We start from the raw sequence: 18,120 nt of genomic DNA on the forward strand, positions 1-18,120 counted from the left end.
AATGGGCATAGGCGACCAGTGTGGGCCCGCAACTATGGGGGCGGCCCAAGTTGGCTCGCAGGGCAAATCATAAAAGCAACGGTCCAAAGTCATACTTGGTGAGTTACAAGACAACCCGGTATGGGCGCCACATAGATCAGATAAGAAGCGAATAGCTGAACAACCCGAGCTAAATGAGACAGATCATGACCACTCCTTATTTGAACCCACAGCTGACCATAACCGGAGGCGCAAGACTTAGCTGAGGTCCCGGAGGTCCAGCGGCGCCATCAGGTTCGATGGAAACAGCAGGAAAATTACAAAGTAATCCAAGGCGGATGGCCAAGAAAAGAGTCTGCAAGTAATCCAGGGCCCGATGGCCTAGAGAAAGAGCTGGGAGGAGCAAACAGCCCCTCCGACCAGCTCAAAACACCACCCAGGACTGAACCGCGCAGGTCTGAAAGAATTAGGAGACGCCCAGGTTATTTGCGTGACTACGTCGAAAAATAACATGTAAATAATATGTAAATAGTGGTAAAGTGTTTTCTGGGAGGGGAGGAGTGTTATGTATCTTTAAATATTTGGGCGGGAAACAAGCACGTTGCTGATTGGTTGAAGCCGCCGGTTAAACAGTATATAAAGGGTTGTTTTTCCCCAGCCAGGTAGCTGGGTTCACCATATATTAAAGAGCTGTTGTCACTACCCTGGTCTCCAGCCTCGTTACTTCCCGAACGTAACACTTTCTACCTAACATAATTTCTAGAATTTCCCTTTCTTGATTTGTGTAGATAGGTTAATATTTAAACTGAAAAATAATTCTGATTTTTAGATTTTCTACAGAGTATGCATATAATTATTCTAAGTGTGGCATTGTTCTCTCTTTAATAATGCTTTCCATATTTTATTCTGGGACATCACATCTTATGGACACCTATATTTTGTCATTTTTGCACTCAGGACTACCAAGTATTTTGGCTGAAGGAAGGTCCTTTTGGTCAACGAGAGAAGCCAAGAACAATGAGTTCACTAGAAGAAATTGAAAATATTCAAACATTGTTTAGCTACCAGCAGTCATTTGTAACTTTCAAGGTAAGGTGGGTTAATATTTCCAAATATGAACCCTCAACTTTGAAACTACCAAAGACCTTCCATTTCTCAGCTTCTTAATGGTTTGAAAATAATAGAAACATCAAAGTTTATGTTATAATGAAAGAGTCAGCTATTAAATTGCTGCAAGATTCTTTTCTGTGTCTTTTGAACAGACTTGCTTTGTTGGACATCAGCAGGTTACTTTCCTTGTTCAAATGTGCTCTTCTTTTGCCAATAAGAAATTAAAATTAAAAAAAATTTTTTTTCAAAGGGCTTAATGGCTGCTCTCAGAATTATGTCAAGAATTTAATTAGAAAATGTTAATATTTATGTTAAAATATAAGTGACATCTATAACAAAAATAATTGATATTTTGAGGAATGGAGGGAAAGACAGCAGAAAAAATTTGGGATAAGAGGGAAATGAGTGTTATTACATTGAGGAAAAAGTCTTTTTTTCTTTCTTTTCTTGTTTTTTACGAATAAGGTAATAAAATGATTTGATAAAAACTTCTAACGAAACAATTTAATATACTGGAGGAATAACTGATGGAAATGATTAGTAATTACCCTTTTAAATGTTAATTTTTTTGTTAGGTATTAAAAACTGATGAGATAGAAAATTTTTAAATATATGTTATTGATTTAGAGGCAGAGGAAGATGTTAGGGGGGAGTGGCCTTTGTGAGTTCAGGACTACTCCTATATAAGAAAGAAATTGTCTATGTGAATCGCTGGGCAATTTTAAGAAAGAGTTTTTGGATGGTCTGACCTATGATTAGTAATGAAGACATAAAGCTTGAAGAAGAAGAAAATACATTGTATTAGATTATAATCTGGGTGAAAATTAAGATGTTTTAAGATGTACCTGACCAATAATTTGTTCACAACGACCTTTTTTTTCATGTTTATAAAAAACTTTAAATAAATGTTATTGATTTAGAGGCAGAGGAAGATGATGGGAGGAGTGGTCTTTGTGAGTTCAGGACTACTGAACTGACCTCTGATTAGTAATGAAGACATAAAGCTTTGGATGGTCTGACCTCTGATTAGTAATGAAGACATAAAGCTTTGATTGGTGAAATTTAAAAAATTAATAGAAGATTTATTAATGATGTTTTAGGGAATTAAGCTTGGGGACTAGACTTCTTTTAAATACCTTTCAGAATAGGTTGAATTTGATTTTTTTTAAATTAGATCTGTGCAAAATAATTAAATTTAAGAAGAAGAAGAAAATACATTGTATTAAATTATAATTTGGGTGAAATTTAATATGTTTTAAGATGTAACTGACCAATAATTTGTTCACAATGACTTTTTTTTTCATGTTTATAAAAAATAAAAATATTTTGGAAAAAAAAAGAAATTAAAATTAAGTTTATAAAATTTTACTACACAATGATAGGTGTAATAAGGTAAATTCCTTAGTAGTTTTTCATAACATCTTTTTTATTACCAGATGATTATAGCTTCATGTTTGTTAACAGAGTTTCCATATCCTAAGGACCAATGTTGATCACCATGAATAAATCTCCCAGCCAATTTATTAAATAATCTAGTGAATGTATACTTTCCTGCATATTTTTAACTCTAGTCTGGCAACAAAATCTATATCTGTCCTATATCTAATATTGCCTTAAGTCTTGAGATTTCCTTTTATTTGATAAATTTTGGTTGAATTTCTTTAAGGAAACTCTGAACACTAAACGTGGGGTTTCAGCAATATTTACTATAATAGATAGGAGGATCAACATTTATTATTTTATTGGTTTAATTAGTATTCATAAAGCATTAAACAATTTTTAACTCTGCAAATTATTGTGGCAGTAAGAAAGAGGCAGAATCATTATTATTTCTCTGCCATAAACTTTGTTTCCCCAGTGGAATATATCATATGTAGGATCTTTATTTTTTTCCTCAGCCAGGTAGGATCAGATATTCTTTCCTTCAGTTTATTCCCCTCTTGGATATCTCCAATAATAGCATAGAACAGGAGTCTCCAACCTTGGCAACTTTAAGACTTGTGGACTTTCACTCCCTGAATTCCTCAGCCAGCTGAGTACATTTAAAAACCTGAGGTTTGAATCATAGCGGTATGATGAGACATATGTCTTTCTGTTCCCCTTTCTTCTCCACCAAGATGCTGCTCTTTCTAACTATCTTCCTTTCTGGTGGTTGAACACATCACCAGTCATGGTCCTAGAAGCCTTCAAAGCTGAAAGGTCCATTCTGGGAAGCGGGGTCCAAGATAAATACATCTGGTTTCCTCAGATCTTCTCTCTCTTCCTCTCTCTCTCTCTCTCTTTCTTTCTCCCCCTCCCTCCCTCCCTTGCTCTCTCTCTCTCCCCTTCCCTCCCTCCCTTCCTCCCTCTCTCTCTCTCTCTCTCTGTACAAGAAAGGAATATTAGTTGTTTTGTTTTATTCTCTACATAATGCCTTTTCTCCACATGTTCTGGTTAACATGTGTAGGCCTGCTTGATTTCTTCTTCAGTAAACCACATGAATAGATTTTGGAATTGTTTGCTGTGAACTGAGGGAACTGCCCACGGCTATTGTTTCTGCTCTCTGCTTCTTCTTAGATAATTTCAACTGCCAGTGAGCTGGGTGTCTTTGATCTCCTGAGGGAATCAGGGGAACCGCTGTCTTCCATAACTGTTGCTGAGCGCTTGAGCACCAGCCCCATTGGGATGCAGAGGCTGCTGGAGGCCTGTGTGGGGTTAAAGCTCCTGACACTGGAGTGGAAGGATGGCAAAGGTAATCCTGTGAGAAGCAGGAAGCAACTGGAAGGGCCAACAATTATTCCATAATGGTGGGCAATACGTGGCTGCACCTGTGGAGTTTGACAGATCCAAGAGTTTGTAGAAGGGGGACTTCCAGAAATCATAGGCCAAAAAGCTGTTATGGTGTATAGTAACTTGGTTTGTGCATGGGTTTGTTAGCATCAAAAATATGCTAATACTAATTTAGTCAACAATATAAATACATGTTTGTCAAGAAAAACATTATAATTTAGAAATACTCCACTGGCATTTTTAAAAAAAATATTGATTTAACAATGCAACAGACCTATGGAATGTCTTATTGTGTGGACCCTTCTTTGTTTTAGGGATCAGTTTTATTCCCCTAAAAATCAGGATTATTTGCACTTGTGATTATATCATTATGATTTTTTTTTCTTGCATTCAATTTTGTCTGATGCTCAAAGACTGCCTAGAGTCTAGACAGATTCGTGTCTAACCTGGGACAGAAATTTATACAGGGAGTCCACAATTTGCAACATTTCATTTAGTGACTGTTCAAAGTTACTTAATTGTGAACTTATGACCATTTTTCCCACTAACAACTGTTGCGTCCCAATGGTCATGTGATAAAAATTGCGATGCTTGATAGCTGACTTGTATTTATGAAGATTGCAATGTCCCTGGGTCATGTGATCACCTTTTGTGACCTTTTGACAAGCAAAGTCACTGGGGAAGCCTATTACACTTAACAATCATGTTATTAATTTACCAACTGCAGCAATTCGTTTAGCTGAGAAGAAAGTTGTAAAATGAGGGAAAACTCATTTAACAAATATCTCACTTAGCAACAGAAATTTTGTGCTCCATTGTGGTAATTGTACCTGTACAATTGTATCTGTACCCTTCATGTTTTTAGTCTGATTCCTTAATCATTGAACCAAATTTACTTTCATATTATTGTGATACGCATAATTTGTTTTTAAAATAGTTTAAAACAATCATGCAAGTATGCTTGTAGTGACTTGAAAGACAGTTACATACAATGATACCTGTAATTTTTTTTTTTAGATCTTTATGAAAACACAGACTTTACCAATCTCTACCTGGTCAAATCAAGCCCAAAGTCTCAGTATTATTCCATGAAGTTCTCTTCTGAAGTTCTATATCCATCAATGCAATATTTGCCTGATGCCGTGAGGTAAACAGATCCAGCGGGAGACTAGTAAACTATAATAAATAAAAGAGCATGAAAAGTTATTACCAGAATTATTAGACCTTTGTCCACAATAAACTAAGGAATTTCACATTTTGGATGTTGAATATGACATTACCACATTTACTTCCTTAATTGCAATGGCACTGGATAATCATCACTGAATTTACCAGTTTAAATCAAAGGATTCTTTCTTATTTTCCTTCTTAGAAAAGTCAAGCAGTAGGACCATTTTCTGCCTATCTGGATTGTTTTAGAGTTTCTTTTCTCCCATTTCAAAACATGGGATTTACACTATTGCTGTAAGATACTATGTAGGCACATCCAAATCTTTAATCAAAACTCAATTAATTGGTATTAATTGTTCAATACCAGCATTGGCAGAATCAGATTGATCATGAATGTTCTTATAAAAACTATAGTGAGCTGTATCTGATTATTCCTTTGGTGGGAGACTGCCTCAACTCCTAGATCTATGGAGAACAATTAACCAAACAGTGAGAAAAAAAGAAACTCTAAGAAGAGAATTAATGACACGTAACAATTTGTTTCATAACAATTGCCAATAAAACTACGTGAAAATCTTCATGTAATCATCATGAGCCCAACTTGACTTAAGAAGCTATTATCCTTATTGTGACACTTAAAAACAGAATCATTTTTTAATCAGAGAATTGTTTATTAATTCTTATTGTTTATTGTTATTAATTGTTTATTAATTCTTATTAAATCTCTACAATCATCTAGGTCAAAATGAAAACACGACAATAGTCATTATGTTGCTGTTCACAATTTTTCCTCTATTTTAATTGGTTCCATCATTAAAAAGTTTTACACAAGACAAACTAGAAGAAAAACCAAACCCTAATTATAAAAGCAAACATTTAGAGTTATGCCATAGAGTCATTTCATTAAAATGAATAACTGAGATTAAAGGTTATGACTGACAGGTAACTTTTTTCAAATAGGAGGAATTACTGGCTTGAATGATATTTTAAGATGTTTGCTATGGGATTTAACAAAAGTCAAAAGTAAGATAAACAATGATGGTATATTTAAGTAAGATAAACAATGGTAGTGTATTAAAATACTGGTATATTTTAATAACCTTTTTTAACTTTTTAAAAATGATACTTATCCATATTGTTTTTTTTCAATTTGAGATTTTTCCAGATTGTTTATTGTTTATATATTTATTTTGTAGACTAAGTCAATAATTTTTAAAAAATAAAACGGTACTTTACATGAAAAGAGTAATTATTAGATGTCTGCCAATCAAAACAGAATTTTCAAATTTTCCTTATAAAAGTAATTTAGCTCATAAGAGGCATGTTTAAGTTAAAGTAAAATGAAAAGCAGTAATTGCAAAGACAACAATTCAAAGAAAAAACAGCAGAAATCAGGATAAACATAAAACATTTTTGAGTGTTACACAGTTCTTAAAATAGGAAAATGTCAACATATTCCCTTTTATAAGTACCTGCAGAAGTTAGAACTGGAATTCCCATCACTAAGTGATGCAATCATAAAATGTGAAGTTATGTGATCATGTTGGTTAGCAACTGCAATTCTAGCACTTTCAGTTGCCATCATTATTATGAGGACTGCGTGGATTATTAAGCAAGAGCCTCATGTGATCGTGACTTCTAGCTTCCTGCCAGCTTTCCCATTGACTTTGCTTGTAGGAAGCTGACAGTAAACATTATGATCACTACGTAGATTGTACAATGTCTGGAAATCCAAGGATCAATCATAAGTACCATTCATTCAATCCATACTTTGAATGTTTGCTAAACAAATGGTTGTAACTTGAGGACTATCTGTATATCACTCCAATCTTCATCTTATTTGTTAACTACTAGAATGTTTTATTTATTTATTTGTTTCGTCAAGCATGTATTTGGTAACAGATGGTCCATGGGGTTGTGAAAAGTCGGACAAAACCTAGTGATTGAATTTTGAGCTAGTCTCTCCAATGTAAATCTTAAGACAAAAGATTGACAAGACAAATCCGTTAACAGTGAATTCATAAACCTGTTGAATTAGGATTGCCCCGAATCTTCTTTTAAACCAAAAATATTAAAAGAACTTTTTTTCAAAAAAGAAAAAGAAAAAACAAAAGATTTGTAACTGTGATTTCCTTAAAAAGGCAGAAGTATAGAAGTGGACTGGTCTTATTCTGTAAGACATTCAGGATCTACTTCTATGCAGAAGAAAATGCCAGGATGATTCTCTTGTTTGTTTGTTTTAACTTTTTTAAATTCTTTTAGGACAGGAAAAAGTCAGATTCCATCAATATTTGGCTCTCTGTCAGACAAGACTTTTGAGGTCATTTACAGGTAATATTTTAATTTCAGAGAATGGTCATTAAGTAGAGTAATTTTTGTGGGCAACTCATCAATATGATTAATCTTAAAGGTAAAGGTTCCCTCGCACGTATTTGCTAATCGTTCCCGACTCTAGGGGGCGGTGCTCATTTCTGTTTCAAAGCCGAAGAGCCAGCACTGTCCGAAGATGTCTCCGTGGTCATGTGGCTGGCATAACTAAATGCCAAAGAACGCATGGAACGCTGTTACCTTCCCACCAAAAGTGGTCCCTATTTTTCTACTTGCAGTTTTTACATGCTTTCGAACCGCTAGGTTGGCAGAAGCTGGGGCAAGTAACGGGAGCTCACCCCGTTACATGGCACTAGGGATTCGACCGCTGAACTGCCCATATTCAATCTCTCTTTTATGGCTCTGGACTATTGTTGTGGCACATCTAATTAACCAGGCATTTCTTTTTAATGTACAAAGCATGATCTGCAGTTAGATTACCTATATGAATCTGTTTTGTTTCTGGAACATTATAACATTATCCACCAAAATGACAGAACTGTTTCATGTTTCACATGCAGATTTTTCCAAATCCTGATCAGCATCATTTAAGTGATGCTGTAAAAAGAATTTCTTTCATTCATACATAGATACGTAAAAATGATACCAGTTTATAAAGTTATATTGAGAGGTGTTTATTTTAATTCTTGATCAAAGGAAGAGTTAGAATCCTTCTCCAATTTCATGAATGAGCTCTGGCCTGTGGTAGGAAGAGAAGTGCTTTCTGCCTTTGACCTGTCCCAGTTCCCACTCATTTGCGATCTGGGTGGTAAGTACAGCCTATGCTTTGCCATCTTCTTCACATGTTGGACAAAGGGGCTGGATGGGTTCTTAGCTTCTCTTACAAATCTTTTTATCTGGATTTGGAAAAGGAGAAATCCTTAGGAGATAAAAAAACACTTTTAGTAGAAGAATTTTATCCAATTCTGATGATTCTAATTTTATACCCCATTCTTTTTTGTCCTTCATAAACTTAGATTGTATTTGTAAGTATACCCACCACTATACAAGAATGAGCTTAACATCCCTGATAACCACGATGGGGTGGTCACTGACCTTGAGCCAGACATCCTAGAATGTGAAGTCAAATGGGCCTTAGGAAATTTGAGCAACAACAAAGCTAGTGGAAGAGACAGTATTCCAACTGATCTATTCAAAATCTTAAAAGACGATGCAGTAAAAGTGCTACACCCAATTTGCCAGCAAATTTGGAAAACTCAGCAATGGCCACAGGATTGGAAAAGGTCAATTTACATTCCAATTCCAAAGAAAGGCAATGCCAAAGAATGTTCAAACTATCGCACCATTGCACTCATTTCACATGCTAGTAAGGTTATGCTTAAAATCCTACAAGCTAGGCTCCAGCAGTATGTGGATCGAGAACTACCAGAAGTACAGGCAGGATTTTGTAGAGGCAGAGGAACTAGAGATCAAATTGCCAACATACGCTGGATTATGGAGAAAGCTAGGGAGTTCCAGAAAAACATCTACTTCTGCTTCATTGACTATGCAAAAGCCTTTGATTGTGTGGATCACAACAAATTGTGGCAAGTTCTTAAAGAGATGGGAGTGCCAGACCATCTTATTTGTCTCTTGAAAAACCTGTATGTGGATCAAGAAGCAACAGTGAGAACTGGACACGGAACTACTGATTGGTTCAAAATTGGGAAAGGAGTCCGGCAAGGCTGTATATTATCACCCTGCCTATTTAACTTATATGCAGAGCACATCATGACAAAGGCGGGGCTAGATGAATCAAAAATTGGAATTAAGATTGCCGGAAGAAATATCAACAACCTCAGATATGCAGATGATACCACTCTAATGGCAGAAAGCGAAGAGGAACTAAAGAGCCTCTTGATGCGGGTGAAGGAGGAGAGTGCAAAAGTTGGCTTGAAACTCAACATTAAGAAAACTAAGATCATGGCATCCGGCCCTCTCAATTCCTGGCAGATAGATGGTGAAGAAATGGAGGTAGTGACAGATTTTATTTTCCTGGGCTCCAAGATCACCGCAGATGGGGACTGCAACCAAGAAATTAAAAGACGCTTGCTCCTGGGGAGGAAAGCTATGGCAAATCCAGACAGCATACTAAAAAGCAGAGACATCACCCTGCCAACAAAATTGTGTATAGTCAAGGCTATGGTTTTCCCAGTTGCAATATATGGCTGTGAAGGTTGAACCATAAGGAAGGCTGAGCGCCAAAGAATTGAGGCCTTTGAACTCTGGTGCTGGAGAAGACTCCTGAGAGTCCCTTGGACTGCAAGGCGAACAAACAAGTCAGTTCTAGAGGAGATCAACCCTGACTGCTCTTTAGAAGGCCAGATCCTGGAGATGAAACTGAAATACTTTGGCCACCTAATGAGAAGGAAGGACTTGCTGGAGAAGAGTCTAATGCTGGGAAAGATTGAGGGCAAAAGAAGAAGGGGACGACAGAGAATGAGGTTGCTGGATGGAATCACTGAAGCAGTAGGCATGAGTTTAAATGGACTCCAGAGGATGGTAGGGGACAGGAAGACCTGGAGGAACGTTGTCCATGGGTTCGCGATGGGTCGGACATGACTTCGCAACTAACAACAACAACAACAACAACCCACCACTCTAATTCGATTCCTTCTTTCTTTAAATTATTCCTTGATTTCAATTGCCCTTTCATGTTTAATAGTTCTTTATATGTAACAGCCCCTCCCGCTTTAAGAAGATTTGGGTGTGTGAGCATTTCTACTATCAATATCCAATTAGGGATCTCTATGTAATTGCTTCTTTTAGTCTTGATCTAAATATCTAAAAGTACCCTCCTGATGTAATACTTTTGTAAGTACTGGTGAACTTTATGCTTTTCCTCCCAGATGATAGCATGCCACCCTATTTGGAGTTCATGTCCTTCTAATGTCAACAATCTTCTATTTTTGAGGTGTAGCCAATTACTTACCCAGACCAGGGCTGCTGCTTGCCAATATTTTTCCCAATCTGGAAGGCCAAATCCCCCTCTTTCTTTTGCATCCTGTAATAGTTTTAATTTAATTCTTGGGTTTTTGCCCTGCCATATAAATTTTGATATAATTCTGTTCAAATTTATAAAGAAATCTTTTTTAAGCTGAATTGGTATACATTGAAATAAAAATAACATTTTGGGTAGAACGTTCATCTTTATCGTAGCAATCCTCCCCATCAAGGAGAGTTGAAATCTTTTCTAAATAAATTTTAATTTGTTCAATTAGTCTATTAGACAGTTTTGAAAAGAAAACAGTCATCTCCTCTTCCTCTTTTCCAGTGATGACCAAAGATGGGAAGGAACTGAAATCAGAGAATAGCAGGCTAATAAGTAAAGGACCCTTAAACTGGATTTGCCTGGGAACATTTGGGGGATGCAACAAGAGATCATGACTGAAGATGAGGTGGGATTTGGTGCCTTTTGAGATGATGTTCAGTTTTTGTTCAATCTGCATCAAATGCCCATGTTTTTGGACTTAATATTCAGTGCATCTAGCCAAAGGAATTTTTATAACCTGGAAAGCTATAAACATATGAAAGTTGAGAATCAATTGACTCAGTCTCTGTTTTTTCCCCCAATTAGTATTTGTTTTCCACGATATGAAGCAGAGCAAATTTGAAAGAAGTTTGTTTCATTTTTGAAATTGAATTAATTAGATTTTAATTAATCTGAAGTGCAGCTGTGGAAAAATAATAGGCAGGTAGCATCATGGAAAAAAGCTGGACATGTGCAAAATTTTGTTCTGCAGTTACTTAATTACATTTTGTTCTGTATTTAAGGAAACACTGGTGGCTTAGCTAAGGAATTGATTTCACTCTACTCAAAGTGTGCTGTGACCATTTTTGACCTCCCTGAAGTAGTGGAAGCCTCCAAGAAGCATTGTTTGTCTTCAGAAGAGTCCCGGATCACTTTCCATGCAGGTAAAAGTTGCAATGTTCCTTGTGGGTTGTTGTTGTTTTGTTTGTTTTTTACATTTATATCCCGCCCTTCTCCGAAGACTCAGGGCGGCTTACAGTGTATAAGGCAATAGTCTCATTCTATTTGTATATTTTTTTACAAAGTCAACTTATTGCCCCCCCAACAATCTGGGTCCTCATTTTACCTACCTTATAAAGGATGGAAGGCTGAGTCAACCTTGGGCCGGGCTTGAACCTGCAGTAATTGCAGGCTACTGCTGTTCTAATAACAGGCTTCTTAATAGCCTGAGCTATCCCGGCTTGCTAAGCACAAGAAACTTTCACAGGGAGACTGGATTCTGTGGTTTTTAAAGAGAGAACAGATTATTCTATCAGAATAATCTTGCTAAATGGGATTTTACTTTTGTAGGTGATTTTTTTAAAGATCCATTTCCTGAAGCGGACCTGTACATTTTTGCCAGGATTCTGCATGACTGGTCAGACGAAAGATGTTCGCAGCTGCTACATAAAGTGTTCCAGGCCTGCAAACCTGGTAGGTGTTCTTTAATTATAGAAAGTTAAATCTGCTAAGGAACTGGCAAAAACATGGCTCAAGTTTTGAACTCCCCTAAATCTAGTGTCATTTCAAATTCACCATCCAGTTTTCCTGGGCCTTCAACTGGTATTCTAGAATAACTTATTCAGCTGCAGTGCTAAAAACAATTGTGGTTCCAGAGTGATTCTTCCAGCTATCTCTGCTCTATAACCCAAAGAGACTGTGTTGTACAAACTGGATCCATTCATATTTTGGTGGCTGGGTTACCAACTAATAAGACTTCTCATTGTGACCCTGTGACTCTTTACTACTTCTTGGCCTGTACTGCCTAGATCTATGTTGGCAATCTTTTCTACACTTGCTGCAGAAATGAGTAAATTGGAGGAAATAATAATAATAATAATAATAATAATAATAATAATAATAATAATAATGATGATGATGATGATGATGATGATGATGATGATGATGATGATGATGATGTTTGGATGAAACATGCAACAGTGATACCCATTGTCATCGGGGCACTTGGTACCATGTCCAAGAATTTTATAAGATACATCAACAAATTGCAGCTTCCTGCAAGAACACCAGCAGAACTGCAAAAAACTGCGCTACTTGGAACATCATATTTCTTAAGAAGGTACTTGGTTGATACCTAGGACGCTGGCAGCAACCCGTATCAACCATTAGCACCAGTCAATGTTATTTGTGATGCCTTTTTGAATGTTCAGTTAACTGAGTTTCATGTTTAATGAATAAAAATAAAGATATTATTATTGTTGTTGTTGTTATTATTATTATTAATAATAATAATAATAATAATCCCAGTGAGGCACTACCTTGGTGTGGTTTTGGGGCTTATATGCTATGAGGAAACCAAGAGCTATGCCAGAGGTTCAAGCTGGATGAATTTCACCAGAGGTGAAACTAGGTAGTTTCATTAGAAGAGTCAGACAAAAAATGTCTCTCCCATAAAAAATATGGTGAGATGTAAATTATAGAAACCTGTACCAGTTCAGTGGTCCATCTGGTGAAAAATGGACTATAGGACTCAGGACTGTTGGCTGAGTAACCAGGAGCAGCAGCTGCAGAAGTACTGGAAGGAAAAATGTTTACCCGTTGCTAATATACAGTGATTGAAAACAAAAGAAATAATGATGTTATTACAGGTCAAGTCAAACAAGATGATATTTGAAATTAATGCTCTGAAAAGAACATCCAGAATCAGAAATAACAGAACAGAAACTAGTAGATCAATGACAATTTATAATATGAAATAAAGTATTCACAGAAGCGGAACTGGAAGAACTGGGAAAATCTTCCCAGGAGAAAGAAATCAAGAGCCTTTCCAGAAGTAATGCAGACTATAGAATCAAATCGGGGGAGTTACCAGTAGAAGAAGACAGCACAGCCAGGGGTGGGTTCTACTTACCATATTTTTCGGTGTATAAGATGTACCTTTTTACCCCCCAAAAGAGGTTGAAAATCTAGGTGTATCTTTTATGCCGAATGTAGCCCCGTCCACCTGTGGGGCCCTACCCTTTGGACATTTTCGGGCAGTTCCAGGTGGTGGCGATCTGGGCTGGGGCACACCCTGTCCTGAAGAGGAACAAACCTCTTCGGGACACTTGGGGGGGGTGGAATCTGCCCGGCGGCTTTGATGAACAAGGCAGGCTCCACGGTTTGCGGCTGGTCACCCCTCTGGCCGCCCAGCGGACAGCTCAGGCCAGACAATGATCATGATAACTTCACTCCCCAGCAATGTGAGGCGCCACTGCTGCTGTCACCGCCTAAGCCCTCTCTATGCCCAGGAGCCGAGCAGGAGCCCCTAAAGTGGAACGTCCCTCCTTTCCAGCCACCGCTGCCCATTAGCCCGATTCCCCAATGCAATTCTCAGAGCCGCATTTCAGGCAGTGGCCAGTTCCCCTGCAATGTGCAGTGGGGAACCGGGAACCGTTTTGGATTCGGGGAGGGGATCGCAGTGCTGCCGCCTGAAAATGCTCCTTTCCGTTGCACCCTCCTCCTCCTCCTCTGCATACCCCATTCCTTCTGGCCAGATCTGCCACCTAAAACGCGAAGCACTTTTTTTGCCTCTGCATACCCCACTTTTTGAATCAGGAAGGGGATCGTGGGTCTGCTGCCTGAAAATGCTTTCCTTTAGAATCAGGATTTCTTGTTCTTCAACTTCTTGTTAGCTGGAAAGTTGACAGCCAGAGTTTGAAACCCAGCAGTTCAAAAGCATGCAAATGCAAGTAGATAAATAGCTACTACTTCAGTGGGAATGTAACAGTGTTCTATGCAGCTCAGCGTACAGTCATGCTGGCCATATGGCCATGGAAGTGTCTTTGCACAATGCTGGCTTCCTTGGCTAAGAAACAGATGAGCACCGCCCTAGAGTCAGACACAACTGGACAGGGGAAACCTTTACCTTTTTAATGTAATGTAATGAAACACAAACAGAATTTTGGCAAGGAAAAGCTTTACATGGCCAATTTCTACAAAAGATTGAGGAAAGCCTTGGAGAATACTGTACTTAAAATATCTGCAAATTTACAAACAATCCAAGAACAAAAACAGCAACAACAAATTGGTCTGTATTGTCTATTGGCAAGAATAAATATACCATATTTGAAAGAAGGATTCATAACATAAAATTTGGGTATTTTCAAAATATTATGTAATGTTCATTGGGCTGTTGAAATAAGTACTATAGCAGCATTTTCTCATCTCTAAATATATATTTTGAAATATATTTTGAAACAGGTGGTGGTGTCTTAATAGTGGAAATTCTTCTTGATGAAGATAGAAGAGGGCCTTTAGCAGCCCACATCTACTCCTTGTTAATGTTGCTCCTCACTGAAGGGAAAGAACGGTCAACATCCGAGTTTAATGTGCTCCTCTGCAAAGCTGGTTTCCAAGAAGTTGAGTTAAAGAAAGGAAACCTCTGTCGTGTTATTCTAGGAAGAAAATAATGTTGCCCCTGGTTCCTTCCTGTTCAATGTTTAAGACAAAATTGCAGAATCAAAGTCTTGATTTGTTAATTATAGATATATGCTATTCTTTTTCCATGTCTACAGATTACATAGCTGATTCTTTTCTTATCACAAAATGGTTTCACCATAACTAGGGACCCCTGACAATGGCTGCAAAAATCCTGAGAACCAATTCTGCACAATAAAGAGATAAATGAAACTCTTATCGTATGACAAAAAATAATCTCCTTATAGATCTTTAGTTCTTCCCATCCTTACATACAAAGGCAATCTTCTTATACACATTAAACCAGTGATTCCAAACCTTTTTTTGGCCATGCCTACCTAAGCATCTCTAAACTCCTGATCCCCTCCCCCCCCATGACATATAATTCTTACTTTACTCAAAAAGTGAACTCATGCGGAAGAAGCCTAAAAGGCCATTAACTTGGTTTAAACAAGGTTCAAATTGCCCCCCTGTGGGGCGTGGGCCCCATGTTGGGAACCACTGCATTAAATAACAGAGTACAAGTGAAAATCTGAAGGGTCCAGATCAGGACTCTAATCCACACATATTGTTTTGCTAATTCAATATTGACAGCTCTTCTAAAAAGCAATTAAGCACCAGAAATTCTGCAACATACAGGATGCAATAGCTGTTCCACCACCGTTCTTGATGATTGGTATGATATGTTTCTGCTGATATGTAGTACTTGGTTTTCACCAAATGTGGCATTATGCATTATGGACAGGCATCTACACTTTGGTCTCGTCTGTCCAAAGGAAAATGGTCCAGGAGTTTGGTGATTTATTCAGACGTAACTTTGCAAATCTAAGCCATGCTACCGTGTTCTTTTTAGAGAGAAGAGATTTTTTTCTGGCAACCGTTTCAAACAAACTATACGTGTTCAATCTTTTTCTAATTGTAGAAAACTGTCATGAGCTTTAACATTTAACATGCTAACTGAGGCCTGTAGAGTCTGAGATGTAATTCTTGGATTTTTTGCAATTTCTCTGAGAATTGCACGATCTGACCTTGGGATGAATTTGCTGGGACATCTAGTCCTAGGAAGATTGATAACTGTTTTGAATGTTTTCCACTTGTGAATAATCTTCCTCACTATAGAACAATGGACTTTAAATTGTTTCAAAATGGCTTTTTAAGCCTTCCCAGATGATGAGCAGCAACACTTTTCTAAGAGCATTTCTGATAGATCTTTACCCTTCGGCATTCTGTTAACATATATAATACCTTAATGCTGGAAACCAGCAAACTCCTAAACTTTGGCTTTGATAGAGGTAGTCACACTATCTGATGATCAATTAATCAAGGGCACTTGATTGGCAGCATCTGGCTGCTACTTAGCTTCTTCATGCCTATGAAAGCAGTAAGGGTATACTTAATTTTTCATGCATGGCTTCTCCATTTTGCCTTTTTTTTTGTAAAATAAATTATGACATGGTGTAATATGTCATGTGTTGTTGTTCATCTAAGGTTGCATTTACCTACTTTTAAGAACTGCTAAGGGCCAGGTGTTTTTTACTACGTCGTGATATGTAAAAGCACGGATCTCGAAGAGGGTGTAGTTTCTTTTTCATATGACTTCCTTTAGTAGCAATAATAAACAAATCAGCAACAAACAGATCCATAATTATCTGAGTATTTCTTTTTTTATACTTTTCATTAAAGCTTTTCAATAATAGAATAGAATAGAATTTTTTATTGGCCAATTATGATTGGACACACAAGGAATTTGTCTTGGTGCATATGCTCTCAGTGTACATAAAAGAAAAGACACGTTTGTTAAGAATCGTAAGTACAACACTTGATGATAGTCGTAGGGTACAAATAAGCAATCAGGAAACAATATCAATATAAACAAATAATTCCCTCAACACTGTCAAACTATTTTTCTAAATCTGCACTACTATTAATCTTCTCACCGTTCCCATCACCCATCTCCTTCCACTTATGACTGTAACTTTGTTGCTTATACTGATATTGTTTTCTGATTGCTTATTTGTAGCCTATGGCTATCATTAGGTTTTGTATCATTAAGTGTTAAATTTGTACCCTGTGACTATCATTAAGTGTTGTAACTGTTGTACCTTGAGGAAGGTATCTTTTCTTTTATGTACATTGAGAACATATGCACCAAGACAAATTCCTTGTGTGTCCAATCACACTAGGCCAATAAAAATTCTATTCTATTCTATTCTATTCTATTCTATTCTATTCTATTCTATTCATCATAAGGATACAAGCAACAAAGTTACAGTCATAAGTGGAAGGAGATGGGTGATAGGAACGATGAGAAGATTAATAGTAGTGCAGATTTAGTAAATAATTTGACAGTGTTGAGGGAATTATTTGTTTAGCAGAGTGATGGCATTCAGGAAGAAACTGTTCTTGTATCTAGTTGTTCTGGTGTGCAGTGCTCTGTAGCATCGTTTTGAAGAAAATGATGCAAGAAAAGGAAAAAAGTTAAAGAAAAATAGAAAAGAAAGAAAACAATATAAAGAAGTGGTTTCTAACATTCTTCACAGAAGTTAAATGGACAAATATATTTTAACCTCTCCATTTTAAATGATATATTACTCTCCTTTCTGTGTCTGTTTTCTATCCTATCTAATCATCAAAAATTACAAATTCATTTTTTTTCACGCAAAATGTTGGTAAGAGACTTCCAGTCAGCAATAAATGTAGATAGTATCTTTTGTCTGATCAGAGAAGTTAATTTATTCATTTCAGCATAATCTATCAACTTCACCAACCTTTCCTTCAGAGTGGATAGTGTTGAAAATTTCCATCTCGACATACAGTAAACTCACTGCTGTGATAATATACTGAAATGATATTTCATGGCTTTTAATTATCTGAATATGTCCAATGCAAAATCCATATCAAAGCAAGTAACTTTATTAAGCCAAGTCCAAAATGCTACTGCTAGATAACTGCCTCAATAGTTGGTATTTAGGTTGGTGTGACCATTCCCCAGTATTTTTCTTTGCATTTAATACAACTGGTACCATCTTTTTTGGAATACAAGACACACCTTTTTTCCCTCTAAAAGAGGCTGAAAATTTGGGTGTGTTTTATATTCCAAATGTAGCCTTTTTTCCAGCCCTAACGAAGCGTTAGCGAGTGAAGCGATCTTCCTAGCTTTGCCTGCTTTTCTCATTGCTGCTTCCTCTCAGCTGTGCCGTAGAAGCTGTTTTTTTATCCCCAAGCAGGGGATAAAAAACATGCATGCACACTCAAAACCAGCAAACTAATGTGCTGAAGCTGACCAGACTAAGGAT

At 37.1% G+C, this 18,120-nt stretch overlaps 1 protein-coding gene across 3 annotated transcripts in view; it reads left to right on the forward strand.

The window, feature by feature from the left end:
• LOC131199692 (acetylserotonin O-methyltransferase-like) overlaps window positions 1-17,716 on the forward strand; it is a 47,582-nt gene extending 29,866 nt beyond the window's left edge. For 2 of the 3 annotated variants that reach the window (XM_058185727.1, XM_058185726.1), the window contains exons 2-9: window positions 937-1,068; window positions 3,646-3,820; window positions 4,876-5,005; window positions 7,291-7,358; window positions 8,045-8,164; window positions 11,170-11,310; window positions 11,717-11,839; window positions 14,609-17,716. In XM_058185727.1, the coding sequence (XP_058041710.1) occupies window positions 997-1,068; window positions 3,646-3,820; window positions 4,876-5,005; window positions 7,291-7,358; window positions 8,045-8,164; window positions 11,170-11,310; window positions 11,717-11,839; window positions 14,609-14,817 (1,038 nt within the window). In that variant the 5' untranslated portion in view covers window positions 937-996 and the 3' untranslated portion in view covers window positions 14,818-17,716. The remainder of the gene's footprint in view (window positions 1-936; window positions 1,069-3,645; window positions 3,821-4,875; window positions 5,006-7,290; window positions 7,359-8,044; window positions 8,165-11,169; window positions 11,311-11,716; window positions 11,840-14,608) is intronic. The other variant, XM_058185725.1, reaches the window with a different exon arrangement.
• The last annotated feature ends 404 nt before the right edge of the window (window positions 17,717-18,120 follow it).

Source organism: Ahaetulla prasina, chromosome 5, assembly GCF_028640845.1.
Source record: "Ahaetulla prasina isolate Xishuangbanna chromosome 5, ASM2864084v1, whole genome shotgun sequence".
In the NCBI taxonomy this organism is placed as follows: domain Eukaryota; kingdom Metazoa; phylum Chordata; class Lepidosauria; order Squamata; family Colubridae; genus Ahaetulla; species Ahaetulla prasina.